At 35.7% G+C, this 14811-nt stretch overlaps 1 protein-coding gene across 5 annotated transcripts in view; it reads left to right on the top strand.

The window, feature by feature from the left end:
- LOC143257556 (mitogen-activated protein kinase kinase kinase 4-like) overlaps positions 1-14811 on the top strand; it is a 129542-nt gene that overhangs the window by 6945 nt on the left and 107786 nt on the right. For all 5 annotated transcript variants that reach the window (XR_013031927.1, XM_076516411.1, XM_076516410.1 and 2 more), the window contains exon 3: positions 2081-2257. Coding sequence is in view for 4 of the 5 variants with exons in the window: in XM_076516411.1 (XP_076372526.1) it covers positions 2081-2257 (177 nt within the window). In the remaining variant the exon portion in view is untranslated. The remainder of the gene's footprint in view (positions 1-2080; positions 2258-14811) is intronic.

Here is a 14811-nt window from a genome sequence, read left to right as displayed (position 1 = left end):
TACTTCCATTTATGAAAAAAACTGAAAAAAAAAGATTATCAGAAATTGTACAGTCAACATCACAGCCAGATTCTGTACCTCAATTTCTAATTGTCCATTCCTTATCCAAGAAATTCTTAGGACAGATCTCCCCCTTTTTTATTAAAAAGGAATCAGAAGGACTTACTGACTCCCCTAATTCAGTAAAGAAGTTATACTCTGGAAAGATTTTGGTGGAAACATCTTCACAGCAGCATGTCAAACCCCTCATGAAACTTTGAATTCTTCCAGAGGAATTATAGTTGAGAAGGATTTAAAGAACATTCCTGAGTCGCAGATCCTCTTTGGTTTCTACAGCCAAGGCATTTCTGTGATGCGCCAAATCTGCTTACAAAGAGGGAATTATGGTGCCTACTAATGTTCTGATGTTGATGTTTACATTACCATGTCCTCCTGCCACAGTGAAAGCAGGTTATCTGAACTGTAAGGTATCGCCATACAATCCCAACCTTCAGATATTTCCGGTGTTAACTGTTCAGTCACTCAAAAACATAACATCTGGGTTCTTTACCATGTGCTTATTGTGGTGGTAAAGGCCATGACACTTACGAGTGCAAACTAGAACCATGCTGTGTTAAGTGTAGTGGTCCACACCCCTCATACTCTTACTTTTGACCCTCAGATTGAGAGTCAAGTGATCTAATTACTTGGCTAATATACCACTATGAATGCTTGCAAAAAACCTTTTGGTTGCACATTACAAAATTCATGAACATTTAATTGTTAAGAAGTGTCTGTCCTTATGTTCTCACATAATCTTACTAATTTAGAACAGAAATCTGTTGCTGAAGGATAGTGTACTTTGTATTGTAATTTTACCTTTTAGGTTCACTGGATGCTGGATGGCAACCACGTTATGTGATTTGAATTTCCTGCTAGAAATACGAATTGAGTGCACAAAAGCAATAGTCAAAGCCCAGTCTACATGGATGATGTTCTCAGCTTCCAGTTTATATTCAAAATAGTGTATATTGCTATTTAAAGAATTTGTAATATGTAAAATTCAAAATTGTTTACTTTTTTATTTAAAAAAATGGACTCAGAATGGCATCAAATTGCTCCAGTGTTTTTGCACTTGAAGAGAAAATTGAATGTGATCAAGCTGACAGTGATTCTGGCTCTGAACTTCAATTATCTGTCAGTGATTTTAAGTGTGATATGAGTGACTTGTGTAGTGAGTTATAGTAGCAATGTCAAAGCTGGGCATGTAAGGTCTAGTGATTATGAGGCTGACCTTTTTTTAAAAGGGCCAGATTTCAAGTGCAGGACACAATAAGTGTGCTTGTGCCATTACTAGCACAGTTCAGTGTACAACTACACTTACACATACACCCAAGGCTACATTGGGTGATTTCTTTGTGTCAAATCAGAACTAAAAAATAAACTAAAAATTTCTCAAATATTGCAATTATATTGTAGGTGTTACATCATCAGTTATGCAAGTTAGTTTAAATTATTTGCATAATTTGAATCTTCAAGTTGTACTGAGTGATTGTTTTGATGTCTTATGCTATTTCAAATGGTTTTAGTAGTATATCTAATGTAATTAGACATGCAGATAAGTCTGATTGTACTAAAAAAAAGTCTGCACTCAAAGGGTTATAAACATTTTGAATTTCTCATGTACTTTTTTTACTAGTATGTGATGGAGAAGTTCCTGATAAATCCACATTAATGGAGCATAACCAAAATTTGTTCATAAACCAAGTGTCTGAAAGCCATGATATATTTCAAAATAAAAATTATTTACTGTTGTTGAGAGTTAGTTCAGGAGTAATGATGGTGTTGTAAAAATTAATGTTGACATACTCTACTGATTGTTCAGTTTATTTTTGTTCATTACTTTATATCTTATTTTAGAATTTGTAAAATAATAGGAACCATTGAAACTTCCATTTTGCAACTAAAACCTTGAACTTTAAAGAAATGCAAGTGAAATATGTAATGTTGGTAGAAATTGTTTTTATTTACACGTTTTCTGCATTGTTAACATGATATTGAATGTCATTTTGTTTTTTAACAAACTTTGATAATTGTACAGGTAACACAAGAAGAAGTAAGAGAAGTTATTGGTCACCGTTTAGCACACAAAACTTCTGGTGGGCATGCTCCTGAATGTCCACCTGAAAGACTGAATTTTTTTAAGACTCTATCTTTGCTGATTCGAATGGGAAATCCTGAAAAAGCCAGAGGCAATGGAAAATCCTATGTTCGTTTGGTTAGTCCTAATTGTTTTATTGGATTATTTGTATTACATTGTAAGGCTTGCGAAAGAATTTAAGAAAACAAATTTCTTTCTTAGATATTTGTATTTTCTCTTTTATTCTCACAGTGGTCTAACCCAAAAGACCCAATTTCTTTTTTCTAGGTTAAGTTGATTAACTGCGAACTTTGTTGTACTGCAAAATGCACAGAAGAAATAATCATGTCAAGGAAAATTGTTTTATTTGATAATTAAAGTTATTCGACAGGAATTACACCACAAAGAAAAAAATCTCCCCATATATTTAAAAAAAAATAGGAAATTGTCAGGCAAGTAATTTTAATAGCTGAACATCTTTAAACTTCTCACTGTATTATCAAATTGTATTAAGACTCTCCAGGTAAGACTTTCATGTTTTGTATTATAGAAAGTTTCTCAAATAATTCAAACATTAGTATTTCCAAAATACAGGCACTATGTGAAACTTCTGTGTTTACCAAGTTTGCATCACACCAAAAAAACTAATGAAACTAGATATAGTTTTTATTTTGTGATCAAACACTATTGATTATGAATGGTAAATGCAGTTTGTTTAATGTTATAATCTTTGCTTGTTAATTTGTTCATGTCGGTTAATTTTCATATGAGTAATTTGTTGCAAAAAGTTCATTCAGAGACTTTATATACCTCTTTGCATAACTAAGAGCTATGATATTGTTTGCAACAACCATGGAATTTGCTAAGCATTGCACAAACCTTGAACAAACTCCCACATGTGTCTACATATATTGCACCAGCTTATAATTGAATCATCATAATGCTTTGGCTCTCCACAAGTAGGAGAGTGACACAATCTTCATGTGTAGTTATCTGTACGAGTACTAGCACATAATCATAGGTTCATTTCTTTCTTAGCTCTGACTGTTAAAATGTGTTTTCTCCTGTGTTATTTTATTTTTGTGGTTGATTTGGTTTACTGTCTTATTTTATTTAGTGCCACATCCATGTTCATTGCACTTCCATTTCATATGTCTGATTGTGACTTCATTTTCATAACCATCACATTTCTTCTTTATTTTAAACTGTAATTGTAAATAAAAACAATCATTTCAGACATTTTCTTTAATTATGCCAATTGCAATAAGAGGCATCTTATCTATGGAATTGGTATTCAATAGTTATTTCTTTGGCTCATTTTGTTGAACAAATTCCTGATATGTGACAGCTCTTGGATTTTAATCTGTGGTATGGTACTGTGATTATATTGAACGTATTAAATTAACATGCTCACTGCTGATATTTTCACACATGATGTTACTGCTATTGTGCATAAGAGCAGTTGGTTATTCTTTGGTTGCTTCTTCTATAACTCAAGTGCCTCATAATACTGTTTCATTGCCTTCTCTGAGCATGCCTCACCTGAGGATGGTTTTGGTCACCTTTTGCTCCTGTAAGTGTTGCTTCTAGCTATTTCTGTCTTTGATTAGTAACAAGCACCTCCTTTATTGTTCACTACACTCTTAACTCAGGTATGTGATTTTCTGCATATTTTATTTGTATATTATAATTATTAGACTGCTTTTACATAAATATATGGGGCTCTTTTTGCCACACTTCCATTTTGGACATCATTCTTGTCTTCATACATTTGTAGGCTACTCAACTTTGAGAGTCTCATGGGTGTACCCCTTCTCCTGTTCCTCATTTTATTTTCTCTTATCTTTTAGCCCCATCTTTCTAGGTGGGCCATTGAGACTCCAGCTTAAAGCTGATGCTTGGCCCTACAGTGTTTTGTGCCATCTTTCCCCTCCTTCCATACCTGTAGTCTCCCTTTACTGACAACCTTTTTGTAATGTGAGTTATTTCTACAGTTCTATCTATGCTTTTTGTACTCCATGTTCTCTTTCTCATTTAACATATCTTCTTCTGATTCTCCGTGTTTTCAAAATCTTCCTGGGTGTTTACTTGGTTCTTATACTGACTGTGCTCTGCCAATATTCTTGAGTCTTCATTCCGTGGAGATTTTGTTACTGAAGTCCTTTCACCTTTCTTCTCCTGCAGATTTTCTTTCTTTTGGAGTCCTTGTGCATACAAGTCTCCTTCAATTGGCTCTAGAGGACATGTCCTGGGATCCTTTTTCTGCCCTCATATTAATCATGGTGGCTGGATTTCTCCAATATGAACTAGAATATTCCATCCCAATACATTTCATCTTTACAATGCCTTCCTTTCTGATTGGGGTATCTTAACACCTCTTATTCTCTTTTCTTTATTGCTGCAGTCTCTGCTTGTTGACATTCTGTAGACATTTGTAGTTTTTTGGGCTGGCCAAAATCTTTGATTGCAGTTGTCAGGTCATATCTTTATGATCCCTTATGATTTTATCTTACATCAACCAAAAGGTATGTACTCACTTTCAGGACTTATGCCTTACCTGTTTTTCATCAAAGTTCTACCTGTTTCACTAATTGTCCATTATTTAATTGTGGTATCCATACTTTTTTGCTTCTTGCCCAGCACATTTTCTTTTGTTTTGTCTTGTTTCTTCCTTCTACATAATTGTGATAATCATTGTTTGGACATTAATTCGTTGTTTATATCTTCTTCCTAAGACTTGGGTTTCGGCATGGCCAAGTGTGTTAAGGCGTTTGACTCGTAATCCGAGGGTCACGGGTTCGAATCCTTGTTGCATCAAAAATGCTCACCCTTTCAGCTGTGGGGGCATTATAATGTGACGGTCAATCTCACTATTCATTGGTAAAAGAGTAACCCAAGAGTTGGCAGTGGGTGGTGATGACTAGCTGCCTTCCCTCTAGTCTTACACTGCCAAATTAGGGACAGCTAGTGCTGATAGCCCTCAAGTAGCTTTGCGTGAAATTCAAAAAAACAAAGAAACAAACCTAAGACTTGAACTGCTCAGAAGGGTGATCAGTTGTTTTTTCTTCCACTTTTATCTCTTCTGATTTCTCATTGTGTTATAATTTCATTTACAGTCATCTTTTATGTCTAATTAAGGCTGTCCATACTATCCCACTTTGACTAACCCCCCTTTCATGGACACCATCATTGTCTGATTCTCCCAGGCCTTACCTCCTCTATGGGCTTATTTCCTTCCACTTTAATTGATTTGACTTATCAGCTTATCTATCAGGCATATTCCTTCTTGAGTAAGTGTGAATGACCACTTTTTTTTAATGTCATCTTCTATCAGATTAGGCATATCACAGCCTCTTACATCTCTTTGATGTTGACTTTTGGTGGATATTTTGCAGGCTGGTTATGTGAAAATTTAACACATTCATCTTCCCAATGTTTACATCACTTACCACTGTTATATACCTCTGCTTTTTGCCTCCCTACAGTTGCCATTCTTTTGCCTACCCAGAGGTCCTAGTATTATGAACTAAGCCTGTTTGTTTTTTGCAAGTCCTATACTGATGCTTTGTTCTTTGTCCCTCTTGCATTTGTTGATATCATCTTGATTGTGTCATTCCTACCATTATCATTAAGCAGCATAAAAAAGTAGAAGGTAAAGCATACGTATACACAGAAAAAACTTATGTGCTAGTAGACTCTACATTTCTTATGTTTGGTGTCATTGGATCCAACTGAATGATTGATGTTTTCTCACAAGGAATACAGTACTTACTCAAAACATGTCATGAAGGAGAGTACAGGACACATTAAATCCATATGCCTCTTCATAGAGCCAGTTATTAAAGTGGGATTTTATGAAAGGCTTTTTAGTGACATATATCCACAGATTAAACATAATCATTGCTGAAACATTTACAAAAAAAAAAAAAAAAATCAGCATTAGGTGTATTTGTAGTTCTACTCTTATATTTGGCTTGCACTTGCCATGTTAAGTTGTAGTAGCCTGTTACACTGCTTGTCAATGGGTAGCCACTTTCCAATGAATCTTTTTTGAAACACAGGAAACCCTTAATTCTATGGTCCCAAATCATTAGGAATGTTGATATGGAGAGTTTTCTATATGAGTAGTGCCTTCCCTTTGGTAAAGAAGTGGTTGGGCTGACCATTTATTTGAAATGTATGGCTGGATTTTTATCCTGGAAATATATTACAGGACACCTTGTTATAGTATCTTCCAGTCAGTTGCTGGTAAATATGTCTGTCCAGATAGGACACAGATGAGGACCACTTCTCCCTCAATTTGTAATTATAATGTCTATCTCATTTGAGTACAGTAAACTCTCGTTGTAACAAAGTCATAGGGACTAAAGAGAATTGTTTGTTACAAAAGAAGTTTGTTAAAAAGGATTTTTTTTTTCATTCACTAGCCAAGTCTGGTAATGGTAGGCCCTATAACTGACGGCTGTTGTAGTACCGGTAATTGGATTAAAGACTCAGAAGTCACACGTGTGTAAACACTTAAAACACATTTAATGAAATTCAAAAGGACAATTAACAGCACTTGTAAAAAAAACGTCAAAAAAAAATAACATTCATAATATAGACATATGTAATTATAATGTACAGGATACAAACACCAACAAGAACGTCTAACTGGAGTCACTTGAAATATTGCACAATGCTTTTTTGCGAACTGCTGTCCCTCTGGCACTTAATCACAAAACGCTCCATCATGTTTAATTGAGAGATAAACTGTCCTGCGTTAGCCTGGTGTTCAAGATATCTCTGAAGTTACAGGCACATCTCACGAGCTGCAGAATGTGTTGGGATGGGGGGGTTCCTCATTGTCGTCATCTTCACTTTCACCGTCATTTTCTGGTGTCTGTTTATTTTGCACCATGGCCATAATATCACTGTCTGTCAGGGGCGCGCTAGTGATCAGATCATTATCAGCAGTCTCGTAGTCCTCTGCTGTGCCATCCACCGTAAACCCAGTGTCATTCAGCCGTGTCAAGAGCTGGGCCAATGGTATGTCATCCTCGGGGTCCTCACTGTTTTCTGCTGGCTCTGGAGAGGAGAAGCCACAAGTTCTGAAGCAACTGGCTATGGTTGATTACTTTACCAATGACCAGGTAGAACGTAGCAGTTGCATGGGTTCAAGCACAGTCACAGTGAAAACACTTTTATTGTCTATTGAATCAATAAGACACTGTAGCAGTAGGGTGCAGTAATGATGTTTTAGATTGGCGATGATGCCTTGTTCCATGGGCTGTCTTGCTTGTGGTATTGGGAGGCAGGAACACCAGCTTGATGGCCTTAAGTCCAGTGGGGTTGGAGTGGGCAGGGCAGTTGTCAATTATCATAAGGACCTTTCTTTTCTGCAGCAGAAACTTTCGGTCAAGTTCTCTCAGCCACTTGGTGAATAGATCTGATGTCATCAAAGCTCGCTTTTTTGGCTTTGTATGGTGTTGGGAGGGTTTTGACGTCTTTGAAGCAACGCGGTTTTGCTGCCTTTCCTAAAAAAAAAGAAAGAAAATGTACATGGTTAATGTCTTGAAATTAAAAATGAAACATTTACATGTCAATAATCTGAAGAAAATCATAAAATAACAACTTCTATAGAAAATACAGGAAAATATTTTTACCTGCTCTTGACACTCACCTATGACAAGTAAAGGAAGCTTCTCGGTGCCGTTCATATTGGCGCATACCAAAACAGACAGCCGCTCCTTCGCTCGCTTCCCGCCGTCACAGGAGTCTCCCTTGATAACAAGAGACTTGTCTGGCAGAAGTTTAAAAAATAAGCCAGACTCATCTGTGTTGAAGACATTCCGTGGGCTGTAGTTTTCTAGCAGGCGTGGCAGTGTTGTTGATGTCCACTGGTTTGTTTGCTCTGGTTCTACACTACCAGACTCACCACAGATCGTACGAAATTGAATGTCGTGTCTTTTTTTGAATCGGGTTAACCACCCATCACTCATGCAAAAGTCAGTGATTCCCATTTGATCAGCAAGTTTTTTTGCCTTTGCTTGCATAACAGGCCCAGAGATAGGAACATTCTCTGATCTAGCATTTTTTGAACCACAGAAGCAATGCCACTTCTAGGTCAGAATGTTTTGCAGTTCGCATGCGTTTTCTATTGGGATAAAAGTTGTCTCGAGAAGACAATATGGCCTCTTTATTTTTCAACCATGTTGACAAAGTGTTCAGAGGCACATCAAATGCTTTTGCTATTTCTGTTTTTGTTTTAACTTTTTTTTTCAACTTCTTCTATTACTGCAATTTTAGTTTCTATCGATACAAGCTTGTGCTTTGCCATGATCAATGATTAATGATCTGTTTAATTCGACTGTGATTAGCCTTTTATAGGCCACAGCATGCAGGCTGCCCACGCATAATCTACTCAAGCCATAATCTGAAAATTTTATGTCTAAGCTAATTTTTGCTGGGAGGGCGGGTGAGTTGGGACGGGCAGGGGTTAAAGTGTTATTGACCATAATTGTTGTAAAAACATTGCTAGGCTAATCTACTACCCCATCTGCAGTCTGCTATTTCTCAAGTGTAAGATTTTGATGGTGGCACCACACATTGTTGCGTGGAGACTGACTAATTGCACTTGCTAGCGGCGTAGCGGGTGGTCGGCAGCCGGCAGCGGTGACAATTAATTTAGGGAAGAAGAGAAAAATAAATATCTTCGTACCTGGTTCGATACAAAGGATGTAATATTGATGCTTTTCACACCCTAGGGACTATAATTATACAACGTTACAAGCCGACACTTCGATACATGCAGTTCGGTTCAAGGGGCTTTTGTTACTATGTATTTATATGGACAGTTGGCTGGACCAGTCAACAACTTCGATACAAGTGATATATTTGGTTCTAGCGACTTCGAAACAATGAGAGTTTACTGTATTTGACTAAGACAGAATGATCTATAGCCCTAGCCACATTATGTATTCTAATTCTGTCCACCTTAGTGTAACATGCTATAATATAATATTTAGAGACAACAAAGGACTTGTTGGCCCATCTCAACTGTCCCTTCCTCTAAGCCAAACTAAAACTGTTAAGTTAATAACTTAAAGAAGAAAAAACAACTCAGCCCTTATCATTCATGTATCTATCAAATTTTCTTTTAAGCTCACTTAAATCTACTGCCTCCACGACATCAAAAGGCAATCAATTTCATATGCTAAACACCCTATTTTAAAAATAAAATTGTCTCAGCTGACCTATAATTCTATAATTATTGCTGTTTAGAATGAAAAACGTTGAGGCATCAACATTATGAATTCCCATTACAACCTTAAATACTTCAACCAAGTCCCCTCTAACTCTGTTTTCTCAAGAAAAAACAGTTTTAAGAATCTTAATCTAGCCTTGTATGTTATTCCCTCCATCCCACACACCATTTTAATAACCCTTCTCTGAACCCTTTCCAACAATTCAATGTCTTTCCTGAGGCAAGAAGCCCAAGACTGAATGCAGTACTCCATATATGCCCTAACCATTGACCTATATGATGAAATTATAACCTCTTTAGATTTGTATCCAACATTCCTGTGTTTTCCTTTGCTGTACTTACTCAATAACAAAAAAACTATCATTTGAAGAGTATTGTTTGCTTGAGAAAGATGCTGTCTTCATCTGGGTTCTGTTCCACAAGATATCTTGTGTAAGTTGCACCCTTTTTGTTGGTATTTCAAAGAGGAGTTCATCTTTGTAATTTATGAACACTATCTCCTCCACCATTTGTAGTGTAGGATTCAAGCTGGTGCAAAGAGGTAAGTTACATTTCTGAAATTATCATTTTACTTGCTTGAAAATGTATCTCATACAGCTATATTTCTGCACTACCTTCCATCTTTCTTTCCCACTTCTAGTGCATTTTGTTTGCCTTGTCAGAAATGAACCTATAATTGTGTACTAGCAGTTTTGGAGAATTCTGCATAGGGAAGTTTATCTCCTTCATACTGAGATTGGATCATAGGCTGATACAGTACAGAAGACACATTGAGTAGTGGGAGTTTGTTTAAGGCTTGACACATAAGTAGGAAATTCCATTGCAGCTGTGCACAAGGTAATAGCTCTTAGTGATGCAGCAAAGTAAGTACCTAGCTAAAATAAATTTTCATGAAAAAAGTTATTAGCAACTTTTTGAATAATGCAGATTATTCTACTTATTGGTCCAACTAGGAGTATGCAGTATCCTCAAACCAGAACTTGTGATTTGAATACATTAATTCATCAGTTATGTACCCTGGCTATTATCAGTAGTTGTTTATAATCTCAATAATTTTAAATCATCTAAGGAAGTTTAAACCTAAATTTATATACCAGACTAACAATGCAAAAGTGTAAAAAGGGAAATAAGTTATGAAAAAATGAACATGTATTCATAATCACAAACCCAGTAATAAAAAAACTGGTGGGAGGGTCTATGAAGCAGGGGGGAATTAATAGGAATGGACAAAGTGGAAGATATTGTACCTTAATTCTGGTATGAGATCTTACCCCTCCTCACAAAATAGCTTTTCTTGTCTAGTACTGCCATCTGTCAGTTCAAAGCTTCAACACTCACCACAAGCCTCTTTCCTCCAACTTTTGCATATCTACATGCAAGTGATTATGCAGCAGCTCTCCACCAGTAGAATCATGACACCACTCATGTTATCACCAGTGCCTTTTTCACATATCTCTTTAATCACTTTTTAATTGGCTGTCGTATTATATAGACATGCTGGTTTTTGCTTGTGATTAACATTTTCAGTTTTACCGTTGACTTAGTTTTTTAATTGTTTATTTAAATTTTCCTGTTTTGATATTGTGAGAAATTGCTTTTTTTTTCTTTCAATTTTTTAAAAATTTTTCTGTGGCATTTTTGCAAGAATATTGTGTATTCCACTCTGACAAGTGGTGCCTGAGCAAGTATAATGTTTGTTGTTTTTTTTGAAAACTTGCACTATCCATTATGCCAATCATGCTCAATGTCAATTATGTTCTAGCCCTTTCTTCCATAGACCTGCTGTATAATTCCAGATGCTGACAGATATTTAGTTGTGTGTCTCCATTTTATTGTTATCTGTGACTGAAATATTGTGTTGCAGGTTTGGGTTATGTACACTGTAGAGATAGGGTGTTCCATAGGACTGCTGGTAGTTTTTATAAATGTTTTTGTCCCAGACTGTACACTGACAGAATAACGTGTAAAGCAGACAGAGATTGCTGCCCATTTCTGATGCTCCGTGGCATTGAGACTTCTCCTTTTCTAAACCTGATGTAAAATTCCAAATGCCACCAGGGTTTGGCTGATTGGCCCTGTCAACATGGTAGATCTGCTTTTCAAAATAGGATATTGAAGTCACCCACCTCACTATCTTCAGTGATGCAGACCTCCAGACTCTCTATTTTGTTTCCTCCCTTCTAGTTCCTAGCTGCCAGGATGGTGGACCAGGGAGGACTGTGTTAAACCCAGCCTACCTACTTCCAGTGATTAACAAGTGCAGATATGAAGGGAGCATTGGTTATGGTAGGAATGGTGTTGTGCTCCTATTGGTGGAAAGCTGCTACATGATCATTTGCATGTGGGTATGTAGAAGTGGGAGGTAGAAGATTAGCAGAATGTGTTGAAACTTTTTGCCGATAGAAGGCAATAATAGTTGAGAAAAGCTATTTTGTGAGGAAGTTATTTATCTGAAATACATTTTCAGTGTAGGGAAATTCTGACTTAAAATACTTGACTCTACAAATTTGCACTGATATACTTTATTATTACTAGTTATGATATTTAAATTTATAATTCATTTTTATAATTGTTGGGTCCAGGTATTTGATGAAATAATAGTAAATCCTAGCCCATGTGTCATGACTTTCATTCAGTTCTTAAAGTTTCTTAGTAAAAAAAAGACAAACAGTTCAAATATATCAGAAGGGATTTTTTTTTTGTACTGGGGAAATTCATGTATACACCATGAAATAACACTTTAGTTTTTGCTCATTAAAGGTGAGCTTATCATTAGGACTAAAAATTAATTACTGTTAAGAGAACAAAGGAAAGGCAGTAGTGTATATTCTTGAAAACCTTGTTGCAAGAACAGCTTATGTTGTTAAGATATAATTGTAAATCTATAAAAGTGTCTTGACTGTGGATTCAAATTTATCATATTCTAAGCTATTGATGACAAGTAACTACAAGTTAGACCTTATCTTCAATCCTATCAGCAGATATTGCCTTTGGTTTAATGGATGAAAAGAAGCAAGTTATGGGTAGGTTATATTGGTTAAACTTAATAATACCTTTCTAAAAATTAATTACATAAAGATCATAATATATTCAGTTCTTGAAATTGTCAGTACTTGATGAAACTCCATAATTACAGAAATAATGAAAACAACTGAAAACAAATATACAATTCACCAATACTTTACTTTATCTATTAATGACTATAGATTCCCCAATAAAGCCATCATCAGGTATAGACTGAAATAATTTGTCAACAGATATACATATTGAAAAGTACAGCAACAGCAATGTGTACCAGTTAATGTGTCAAAACTTCAATAATTTATACATATGCAAACAGGACCTATGGTTGTGTCTTCCTTTTTCAGTGGGTTTTGGTCATTTTGTCTGCCATTCATCCTTATAACTTCTTTTGCATGTAGTGCAGCTATAAGAATTGGATCTGTCTGTGGATGACATTTCTGTCTCCACTGATCAGTCCATCCCACAATGACTTATTACCATCCCAACCTATGATCTTTGAGTCCTTTTAAAAAGGCAGATACTCTCAATTGGAAGTACCATATTCTTGTTGCTGAACATCTCTCAAACCATTCATCTATTCCTGCTTATATGGATGGTTTGAAATCGTGACTATGTGATCTGCCGTGGTTTGTTGTAACTTGGTGCTTGCTCACAGGATCCTCTTCACATTTTCTTTATTCACTGCTTAGTTGTATGCCATTTTTCTTGCCCTGGATTACATAAAAGAGCAATGCAGTACCCCAGTTGCACTATTTACATTGTCTCTTAGCTCTCTACTGGCTCTGGAATCACTTTCTGCTAGTTTTTACCCTGTTCTTGTGGATACCTAACAGTGGCTGGTCCGCTTTATCTTGTGTTAATATTCATTGGCCTTTTTAATTCTATTTAAATCTTTTATCATAATTTTGAACATTATTTCATTTTAATTCTATTTTTATGTTTTAGAATAATTTTATTGTTAGATTTTTTACCAGTTGTTTGGCTTAGATAGCCTAGTTGCTTTGTGCCAATAAATTCCAATCAAACGACCAACCTTTCTTTCATTCATTTTTTATTGAGAAAAGGAAAAAAAAATTTGGTTAAAGCTCCTGATATAAATTATTTTCGTTTCCTACATTAATTTAATAATTTTTCTTAATCAAACTATTTTTTGGAACAGATTTTTCAGAGTATGTGATAGGGTTTCTCTGGCAGTATTATTCCCCATCATCTTTAACTAGTGTTTAGGTTTTGAGAAATACTCTTAATATAATCAGTAAAAAAAGGCTTAAACCATAGTACTGTGGGCAATAAACTCCTTTAAAAAAACAGTAATAGTACCAATAATATTACTACTTTCCATGAAGTAACTTATGTGGATTTTAGTGAATACAATTTCTCATATCTGTTTTTGGTACCTCTTGAGGTCCAGACTTGGATCAGGTGTATCAATTTTGAGGTTTCTCCTTCAGAACCACTTGAGCTCCAAAAGAGTTGTCATGTTTTCTTTAAATGATGACATGGTGACTGGAGTTGCTGTCACTGTAACTTCACCACCATTGTATATTTTGGTTGGTTATATTCTACTTTCTTCATCTCAGATCCAGAACTTGTGGTCTCCTGATTCTAAAACTTCTGCTGAGCTTACCTTGTGTTTGGATGTCTTTGATCAGCTCCAACAACAACATGTTTGCTTCTGGTTCTTTTATCATTGATAAGGATCACACTTCTTTGTCCTTAGCTATTCTGATGAGTTGAGTGTGTGACATTTCTGTTATTTCACTTAATTCTTGCAGAGATTATTGTGTGCACCTCAACTCACAAGATTTATTTTCCCTCTTCTTCCTTCCATTATCTGATTGTTGCATTATTCCAGGTTTTTGTCTTTTCTTCTAATTGACTGTCAATTGCTACTTCCTCTGCAGATTTCACAGTGACCTGTAGGTGAAATCCCTTCTCTTCTATAGTTCTTCTATCCATTGAATCTCTCCTCCCAACTTGGGGATTTTCTTCTTTTGAGGTAAAATACTTACCTCTCTTCACATAGTGTATATATTTCTTGCACATCATCTTCAAGAGGATTCACATGCCATCAGCCTTGAGCTATGAACTACTTAAGATGCATAACAGGAACTGAAGTAGTTAAGCTCTAAAACATCATTTGACATTATTCCACCCTCAGTGGAAGAGCAACACATTTTCCATATACAGTAGATCATTATAAGAGCTTACCTTTGAAATCCACTTTGTTTTTATCCTTGGCACTGTCTTTAATGAATGCATTTATGTAAGTTTAAACTCAGTTTTGTAAGATTTATCCTGCTTTTTCACAGTGTTACATTTATTTGATTTCCTTTTAGTTTGTTTTAACTTTGATTTTAAACTATATCTCCACAAAATAAGTAAAAAAGAAAAATTAATTTGTGAATATTGGAAAATGACC

Source organism: Tachypleus tridentatus, chromosome 7 (genome assembly GCF_004210375.1).
Source record: "Tachypleus tridentatus isolate NWPU-2018 chromosome 7, ASM421037v1, whole genome shotgun sequence".
NCBI lineage: Eukaryota > Metazoa > Arthropoda > Merostomata > Xiphosura > Limulidae > Tachypleus > Tachypleus tridentatus.
The sequence above is the reverse complement of the archived record's forward strand: the minus strand, read 5'-3'. Positions and strand labels throughout refer to the sequence as shown.